Source organism: Cottoperca gobio, chromosome 24 (genome assembly GCF_900634415.1).
Source record: "Cottoperca gobio chromosome 24, fCotGob3.1, whole genome shotgun sequence".
NCBI lineage: Eukaryota > Metazoa > Chordata > Actinopteri > Perciformes > Bovichtidae > Cottoperca > Cottoperca gobio.
The window spans coordinates 1,699,087-1,709,585 of record NC_041378.1 but is presented as its reverse complement, the minus strand read 5'-3'; the positions used below and the strand labels follow the sequence as shown (position 1 = coordinate 1,709,585).

Genomic DNA, 10,499 nt, shown 5'->3' with positions numbered 1-10,499 from the left:
GCAGTTCCGACACCCTCTGTCCTTAGACCCTCTGTCCTTAGACCCTCTGTCCTTACACCCTCTGTCCTTACAAACCCTCTGTCCTTAGACCCTCTGTCCTTAGACCCTCTGTCCTTGACCCTCTGTCCTTAGACCCTCTGTCCTTAGACCCTCTGTCCTTAGACCCTCGCGTCTTCACAAGGAAAAATGTCCCAAAAGAAACCCCATAATTAAAAGGGGAAAAATGTAAGACCTCAGGGAGAGCAACTGAGGAGGGATCCCTCTCCCAGGACGGACAGACGTGCAATAGATGTCGTGTGTACAGGATAAACAACATAGTCAAACACAACATTTGACAGAAATTATGTTGTGTTGAAAAAGAGAAAAGTTTGGATGAATCCAGGAAAATGTCAAAAAAGGCTTCCCGGTATCCCGGCAGTCTAAGCCTATAGCAACATAAGTAGGGGCTGATCCAAGGCAAGCCTGAGCCAGCCCTAACTATAAGCTTTATCAAAAAGGAAAGTCTTTAAAAGACAGAACTGTTTCCGGAGCAGCAACAGCAGCAAACATTCAGGAAGGCAGGTGTCGAAAAACTGTCAATCCAGGACAAGAAACGATCAAGTTCACCCCGACAGATATATACGACTCGTCCCGCTGTGTGGCTTTACATCGTCATGTTTCGCTGCATCTTTCTGCAAAATAAGAAGTAAATACGGAGTACAATGTCTGCGTCCTGACACAGAGAATATAAGGACTGGGTTTAGCTTTTGTCACAGTGTGTGTCGATGCTAATGTTTGCTCTTAAATGTGCTCGACTCAGCACTAAGGAGTGGAACAACAAAGCAGCGTGTTGACAGATGAGTCTTCTTTCCGCATTAACATATGCGGCATAAACAACACACGTTGAACAGGAGGGGCTTTAACGTCTCCGTCCAGCCCTCGCTGCAGAAAAGACAACATGTGAAGTCTGAGTCTCCTCAGGCTCTCTTCTCCAAAATCACTTTTCTGGCACTTTCTTTTCACTCCTCTGCACAAACAGCAGACTACTCCTCCGTGTCGAGCTCCACCCGGCACGCTGATAATACCTGAAGAAACCTTTTCATGTTTGTTTCGTTGCAAAAATGTCGACTGCAGAGACGTTCAGAGACAATTTTTTATCGGTCCAGAAATACATTTGGTGAAAGAAAGTAAACATTGTGTGTACGATGTTTAGGAAACATCCAGGTTCTTATATAAAATGCACTTATTAAAACAGCATTGAAGCATTGAAATGACAAACAAGCCAAACATTTGTTCCCGTCCAACATTAGTCTCTCTTTGTCTCTGGTGTTCTCTCGCTTCTACTGACCCTCGACCCTTTACGTGCTTTATTTGTTACTTCTCTTCTTCGCCTTTCATTTTCTCATCTCCCTTCGCTGTCAGCATCACTCTTCCTCTCCCTCCACCCACTGTCGTACCCCAAGTCCGTTCGGCTGATCGAGAGACAGAAATAGACACAAGGGTGTGAAAGCGACGGAGATCTGAACTGATCCTCCCTCCTTATCGTTCCCAGCGACAGATCTTTCATCGGCTTTATTGTTCAAAGCCTTGTCTGAGTTTGGATCCTGGTCTCTCTGTGCTCTGACACGACCGGATGAGAGGAGACAGACAGAGACAAAGAGATGCAGAGAGAAGGACAGAGTGGGTGTGTGAACAAGGACATGGTGGTATTACTCCCGTTAGTATTAGTATTGTGCGCTCACTCGTTCAGACACTTATCTCCCGCTCTCCTTCCTGCTCTCTCTCCAATGCAAACACACAACAGGAGCAAACAATCAATCATGCTCCATCATACAAACAGGATCATGTACTGTGAACATTTCCAATTACATTTGTTCCTGTCATGAATATAAAAAACTCCACAGAACTCGTCCTTATCAGGAGACTTCAACAATCCCTGAGCGGGAAAACTGGAACATTGTAGGTTATGGAGGTTTACACTGCAGCAGCGATAGTCTCACTACCATGTAGTAGTTATTATTAGTACTTATTGTAGTGGCAGTATTAGTAGGTAGGTAGAGTTAAGATATTCATTTTATTATAATATCAAACAAACAAAGTAAAGCAGGAAATCTCCACGTTGGAAACGTTTGCATGAAACATTACTTAAATTCATCGATTATTAAAAACGTTGGCGGTTATTTTCCCGTTGCTCGACTAACCGTTAGTTGATTAATCGTCGCAGCTTTATAGTCAGAGTATTAGTTGTGCTGGTGTTAGTAGTTAGTAGTGATAGAGGTAATATTAAGTGTACAAAAGCTGTATTAGTACAGATACTACTGGATTAAGTAAAGAAAGTATCTTTAGTAATATTTCTTCTAGTCCTACTCGTAGTGATAGGTACCTCACATCACAGCAGCAAGTACAAAAGCATGTGCATAAAGTGTATGAAAACATCTACTACCACACACACACATATATATATATATATATATATATATATATATATATATATATTAGTATGGCAGGTTCTGCTGTGATACAGCAGCGTGGCTCGTCTTTGAACCAGATGCGTCTGCCTTCCCTGAATCCCATCGAAGAACGTCCTCATGGGATTTCTTTCATGACGGTTACTCATGTGTGCGAAGTTTCTTCAAAGAGGTTTTACTTACACAACAATATGAAAGAGAAGAAACGAAAGACGTCTAACTGGATCCCACAAGAGGTGGAAGAGAACAGGCGAGAGCGCAGAGAGACCGCATCACTGTGCTAGTATCTTTAATTAAATGCCTGAAAATACCTGTGCAGGTTATATATATATATGTGTTATTATACAAGTCCTTGTATGATACTACCATAATGAAACAACCGCATCAATTATATATTTCTATATACACATTCTACACACATGCATACACAGACATTCATGCAAAATGCATCCACAAGTTTAAATACCTAGGCATAGCACAGCTGCTGCACACACACACACACACACACACACACACACACACACACACACACACACACACACACACACAGGCAGTCAGAGTTGTGGAACTGTAAAGCATGAATATATAAGCAGCACGGGGCTGAAGCGTCTCCCTGCAGTTCCAGCCTCATGTTTTTTAAACAGTCAGAAGAGTCTGGAAAACAGGAGCCGCTCCGCTGAGGGATCGCAGCCGCACTAACAAGGAGCCAGAGGAGCTGAGTTGTTAAAATAAAAAGGCATCCTCTCTTCTGTGGCATCTGAAAGTCTCTGCCTTTGTTCGTCTGACACCACTTCTCTAATAACAACCGCTCAGTCGTTGCTCGGCTTTGTAGTCGTCGTGTCTCTTCTCTTTTAGCTGTTTTTAGCGTTCTCGGGTTCGCGCCCAGGAGAGAGTCAGCAAGCCCTCCTGGGTGACGGCGCTCTCTTTTTAATTTGACGGTGGGTGTTTGGAAGATTTGCAGGATGTGTGACAATCTCTCCCCCTTCTCCACTAAATTTAGCTTCTTCGTGGCGTAGTTTCAAAACAAATACTGAACTAATGTGTGATTCTGACTGCACAGCAAGTATTCTGTTCATTCCTTTGCTTCATTTTGTACATTATTATTTAAACATAAAACATAAATTCATTGCATTTTTCTTGAGTCGGCACTCAAATCTTTTCTTTCTCGTCCCAGTTTATCTCCGATCAGAAGGAATATTTATCTTTTGTGATACTGCAGCAGCGTCGTGACAACTTCAACTTTCTCATGTTCCTCGTTTGTTCCAAGCACCACATCCTGACTGCAGGACAACACACCTGCACTCACCTGCACTGTGGACGAAATAATGTTGTTTACCTGCTTAAAACACCTGGAACTTTTACCTCTACGTGAAGTCATCGTGGCATAAAATGGCCAAAATGTAAACACATGGGTGTGAAGATGAGGAAGGAGTTTAAATTGATGAGTGATTAGGTTGTGTCAGATGAAGAGAACTGGTTTAGCTGCAGTAAATAACCAACACAATGTAAAAGTACAGAGTTCGTCCGACCAGAGAATCATTTGTTTGTTCAAACATCTGACGAGCAACCTGTTTGGCACCAACAGTTAAACATATGATCTTTTACTAAACTTTACCTCAATGTAATCCGAACATGTTCATATAAATGTTGTTGTTGTGGTCACATGGAGTGTTTCAGCAGACGTTATGTTGCAAAGTGTTTTTAAAGAGACGAGGAGATGTGCAGGTGTGTTGCACCTCTACACAAGCGCTTCAGCATCAGGTGTTGAGGGGAACATATGTTTAACCCGTCAGAGGATCCCACAGAAGAGCTGCATGTTGAACTGACAGCAGTGTCGTCCATCAGTCGTCCTGTAAAGAGCAACACGACAGATATTTAATGACAGACTCCTAAACACAGAGATCATTACGAGGCTCAGATGATGTTCAGCACATTCACACAGAAAGTCCTTCTTCTTCTCCTTCTTCTTCTTCTCCTTCTTCTTCTTCTTCTTCTCCTTCTTCTTCTTCTTCTTCTCCTTCTACCACTTAACTTCTCTTCTCTTCCATCTGTGCATGTTACCGTGTACCATATGTACCATGTGTACCATCTGTGCCATCTGTACCATATGTGCCATGTGTACTATATGTACCATCTGTGCCATGTGTACCATGTGTACCATATGTACCATGTGTACCATCTGTGCCATCTGTACCATCTGTACCATGTGTACCATCTGTACCATCTGTACCATGTGTATCATGTGTACCATCTGTACCATGTGTACCATATGTACCATGTGTATCATCTGTGTCATGTGTACCATATGTACCATCTGTACCATGTGTACCATCTGTACCATGTGTACCATCTGTGCCATGTATATCATGTGTACCATCTGTGCCATGTTTACCATGTTTACCATGTGTGCCATCTGTACCATCTGTGCAATGTGTACTATATGTACCATCTGTGCCATATGTACTATATGTACCATCTGTGCCATATGTACTATATGTACCATGTGTACTATATGTACCATGTGTACTATATGTACTATATGTACCATGTGTACTATATGTACCATGTGTACCATCTGTACCATGTGTACTATATGTACCATGTGTACTATATGTACTATGTGTACCATCTGTACCATGTGTACTATATGTACCATCTGTGCCATGTGTACTATATGTACCATATGTACCATGTGTACTATATGTACCATGTGTACTATATGTACCATGTGTACTATATGTACCATGTGTACCATCTGTGCCATGTGTACCATGTGTACTATGTGTACCATCTGTGCCATGTGTACCGTATGTACTATCTGTACCATGTGTACCATCTGTACCGTCAAGGCTCGAGATTAAAGGAGTCCCGTTGTTCCCGGGAGGATAGACCGTGTGTTTGAGACACAGTGAAGTCACTATGGACGCCTCTGAAGGGTTCCATAGAGTTGCATTATGGTATGTTCAAGCTCCATTAAGTAAAAATTATGATTGGGTGGAGCTAAATTATAAACATTATCATGATGTGTTCAAATATAGTCTTGTAAATGTAGTTTTTGGCGAGAAACTTAAATAAATCCAGTTGTCTGAAGGAGATGTTTTTTACAGCAATATTAAAAACATATTAGATCGGGAATTATGACCTGTTTAACTTCCTAATAAAAAGCAGTATGCAATCGTTTTTAAAGTGGTGTATGTTGAAGTACGTGGGAGCTAATGTTTTGTTTTTACTGTGGTATAAAGAATCGAGGATTGTGGAATTTCACTGGTATTGGTATCGACTACTAAATGTCTGGTATCGTGACGTCCCTTCACTTGTGTATAACAATGTTATGTTTATGATTCTCAATTATTAATTTACAAGATTCTTGGCAGACAGTGGAGTAGACCGTGTTGTAATCTGTATTCAGCCATTTGACTCCAACGCAACAACGTAAATTGACACAGCGAGGAGCCCAAAGGCTTAAAAGTAAACTTTTTTTTAACTCAGATTTTATGCATATAGCAGTGTGTTCTTTATAATATGACAGTTTTCCTGAAACCAGCTGGCTTACTGTATTGTGATAATCAAAGTCAGTGGGGTTCATGAATGTCTTATCGAGCCAATCCATCCAATCGTTATTGAGTTGTTCGGTCTGGACCAACGCGGTGGACCGATTGGGCCACGTTGCTAGTGTGGCTAACAACATGTTACAGTTACTCATGAAGTGAGAAGTGTGTTGTTTTCACAACAATACAAACAATGGTGTTACCGAGGTTACCACCTAAGAGGTTAAGGTGTGGTTTAGGTGTGTGAGACGACACAGAGAGGCGACTGTTTGTTCAAAACAACAATGGCGGTTCCTAAAGAGGTGAGATGATGCAATAGCATCTGAACTGGAGAGTATTTCATCTTTGAAAGGCTTTGCTCTTCTCCAGACTCTCTAGGCAAGAGTTTAATTGATTGATTGTTCATCCAATCAACTGCCAAGTTTTATTTTTTTAAAGTGCCCTTTTCCAAACAGTTTCCATTGACTGCTTCTCAGTAAACAAACCACCTGGCACTCCAGGTTAACCTTTCCTCGCTGCATCCAAAGAGATTTTATGCGTATAGCGGTGTGTTCTTTATACTATGACCGTTTTCCTGAAATCAGCTGGCTTACTGTGTTGTGGTGTATTGAATCATAACCTCTGTATCATGATACGTATCCTATCATCAGATTCTTGCCTCTTCACAGCCCTAACAGAGATAATTAGTGGCTTTAATGTGAACTAATGAGAAAAATACACTGTTATCTTTGTAATTGATCACCTCATCTCTCAATCTGTATCCCTCCCTACATCTTGGTTCCACCCTTCTACCTTATTTGCTTGCCCTACTACACCTCTCCATCTCATCCATCAATCCACCTCTCCTGATCGGCCCTCGACTACACAGACGGAGAGAGAGTTACAACCAGGGTTATTTGTCTCCCTTACTAGCCTGCCATCTCTTTCTCTCTCTCCCTCTCTCCTTTATTATTCCTCCCTCTTTCATCTTGCTGCACCTCCCCTCCATGCATCCATCACTCCTCCTGATGGGGTCCGGTGCCTCAGAGACTCATAGTTGCTCTCCACACCCCCTCCTCCTACATTATCAGCTTGAACTCCTTCCATCCCTCCATCCCTCTCTCCCTTCTTCACTTTCACCTCTAGTGAATTCCCTCCATCTTTCTCGTTACACACTTCCTTCCTTTGTTCCGTCTCAATCAACCAACAGTCGGCCTCCATTCATGCTTCCTTCCCTCCTTTACTCCCTTCTTTTCCTTATTCCCTTTATTCTGCCTCCCTTTCCTCATCCTCTCTCCACCTCTCTTACCCCCCTCTGTAGTTTCCTAGTTTCTTTTTTTCTCTTCTTCCTTTCCTTCGGTCTTTCCTCTTTCTTCATATTGTTTTCCATCTTTACTCCATCACACCCTTCCTCCTCCCTTTCTTCCTATTTTCCCTCTCATCATTTGTCTCTCTTTGCAAAACTCCATTCCAGTCATTCCTTCTCTCTATCTTCTTCCATCTCTCTCAGTCATTTCTCCCATGCTATCCATTGTCTGCTCCCTCCTACCTACCTTTCCCCTCCTCCTTCCTTCCTTCCTCCCTCCTGAGCCTTATCCTGTAGGGATGATGAGAACAGAGGGTATTGAATAGCAGAAATAATGAAATAATATGGAGCAGAACACCCAGAACAAAACACATTTTCGTATTTCTTTTCAGTGAAAGTTATGAATTTTTTATTTTTCAATCTTCCACTTTAATGAAATAGTTTCTTAGGGGCGACACGTCATACATTTTCATAACAGGAATTTGGGCTGACATTTTCAATATGTTATTTCATATGGCGTGCAGTGCGTACATGATGAATTCATAAGCACCTGAGTGTGTGTGTGTGTGTGTGTGTGTGTGTGTGTGTGTGTGTTCAGGTTGGCATTTGTCTTTTCTTCGACTGCGTACTTGTGTTTGTGCATATGTGACACTGATATTTTATTTTGCCTTTCCAGTGTGTTGAACAGGACTCCAGTTCATCTCATCCATGACATAATCCTGGTGGACGACTTCAGTGACGACGGTGAGCTGCAGCTGGACACACACACACACACACACACACACACACACACACACACACACACACACACACACACACACATTCCAGGTCTCTTCCAGGTCAGAGATAACAGAGATGAGACCTACATAACAGGTCATAGTGAGGAATGTGTCCACGGCAGCTGGGTCCACAGCTTCAGGATTACAATGAAGATGAAAAGGGACCTCCATTCTGGGTCAAAGAGGAGACAGCTGAGCTGCGTGTGAACAGTATCTCCTTGCAGCTGTTTCCCTCTGGACACGAAGTCCAGGTGAAATGGACCAAAGAAAAGAGTTACTGGCGTTTAGATTACTGAGATATTCTTTGTTTTTCTTATAGTCAACAAATCACATTAAAAGACCAAACAATGGGCCTCAATCACCAACATGTTCCCTTCTTTGTTCTTGAGAAAGAAGATTCATGGCGTGTTCTTAAACCGCAGAATTGTTCGTGCCTGTGTTCTTACTGATGAATTCTATTGTCGTCGTAAATTGGAAGCATGAGCCAGTCGATCCTAGTTAGCAGGTAAACACGCTGCCAATCTCCCAGAAAGGGTATGAGACTGCAGGGCTGGCTGCACACAGATATGGACTCCAAGCGTAAAAAAACACTTCAATAGTTCTGACGTGGAGGAACTTCTGCAGGAAGGGAACGCCAAATGAGTAGCGTCAGTAGAGGTTTTATAATAACACCAAAAAAGATGCATTGGATATCACTCATTAAGTATTAAAGTGTTATTTTAAAACTATAGTTATATCATTAAAATAATACTCTTTTTAAATGATAGATGATACAAATGTTATTGCAATTTAAATCCTATATAAAACTGTAGAATTCAAGAAAAAACGCTAGAAAAGACAAAATGCCAAACTATTAAAATCAAAATGTTTGTTTCTCTACTTTGTTATTGGCATCTATAGTTGGAAATTAAAGTGACTTAATAATTAATTAATAATAACAATTATAATTGAAAAAAGCATACAAATGTTGAGGAATTTAAGAATTATATTCAAGGTTGATGAATTAATAAATATATTTATTTTGACAGCCCTATAGGTAAAGCGCCACACTAGGATTTATTTTCACACACATTGACTAGAAACAGAAACTTCCATCTCAGCAGAGAAGAGAAAACATCAACACCAATTACTGGAGTAAGGAAAACCCAACTTTGCAGAACATGCACACAAAGGCTCGGCGCTACCTGCTGACGATTCTCCACAATCTCTCCATCCCATTATCGAAGGCACCTGCGGAGTTGAGCCAATCAGGACCGATGGTGCGGCACACACATGTAGAGAAGTGAAAAATCAAAGTGATGAAGGCTAAATATTGCCGGATTTAGACTATGAAGATACGATCAAGACAGATGCGCAGGAGCAGCGGAGAGGGGCAATCAGCAGTGGAGACTAATTCATGCAAGTAAACAACCAAAAATAGAAGATGAGCAACAACATGTTCCCAACCTGTTTTTGTAGCCCCACAGTTGATAGATGAGTTTCAGTGCCTGTTTACCACCCACCATGTTCCAAATGTGTTAACTCGAACTGAATTTAGACCATAGACGAGAACAAGTGAAGTCACTGTGACGTCACCCATTGGTTTGTGGACTACAGTTTTGAAGCCTTAAGTTTTGCGTTTTGGCCGACGCCATCTTGGTTTTCAAATAAATATTTTTTTTTAGGCGACCAAAATTTTACAATTAATTTATATGTTTAATTGTAACACACTGGGAAATAGTTACATTTCTAAGATAAAAACACAAAAAAAAAGACAACACCGTCGTAGCGACCTGTCAATCCCAAACTAGCCCCGCCCTAAAGCATACCCTATTTTATCGTCTATTTTACTCTAAATGTGATCATAATTTACAAACTAAACATGTTGTATTGAAGAAGACTTGAAACTACAGGTTGAGACCATAAACCTATCAGAAAAATGTTTACGGAGGAAATAAATCAAATGAGAAGTCAGATCATTTTCTCATAGACTTCTATACAAACGGACCAGAGGAGTCGCCCCCTGCTGGCCATTAGAGAGAATGCAGGTTTAAGGCTCTTCTGCATTGGCTTCACTTTTCAGACGTGGAGTTTGCCGCCTGCCTTAAACTGATTTTTAACACTTAATTTTATGCAAAATATATTTAGACGGATACAATTCATTTATTTATTGTTGTATCTGGGTGAAACAAGTATTTTCTCGCTCACAGTTTCCCACAAGTTGACTGGAGAGGAGGGCGGTCAGGCGTCACTTCAGGGTCAAAGGGCTCTGATGGAGGTCATTCAGAGCCAAGAAACTTTGACACAGTCTGAAGGTTTATTTTCATTAATATTTTTTTTAGATTTGTTCTTTTCATATCACAATCGTACAGGGAGCAGTAGCAGCGGATGTAAGAGTATATATTGGGAATATATTGGATCTCAGGAAAACATTATCAACCCAACATGATGATATCACCAC

The 10,499-nt window shown here is 41.3% G+C and overlaps 1 protein-coding gene across 1 annotated transcript in view; it reads left to right on the top strand.

The window, feature by feature from the left end:
- galnt14 (UDP-N-acetyl-alpha-D-galactosamine:polypeptide N-acetylgalactosaminyltransferase 14 (GalNAc-T14)) overlaps positions 1–10,499 on the top strand; it is a 99,027-nt gene that overhangs the window by 67,246 nt on the left and 21,282 nt on the right. The window contains exon 3 of the mRNA XM_029425823.1: positions 7,957–8,024. Within this exon, the coding sequence (XP_029281683.1) occupies positions 7,957–8,024 (68 nt within the window). The remainder of the gene's footprint in view (positions 1–7,956; positions 8,025–10,499) is intronic.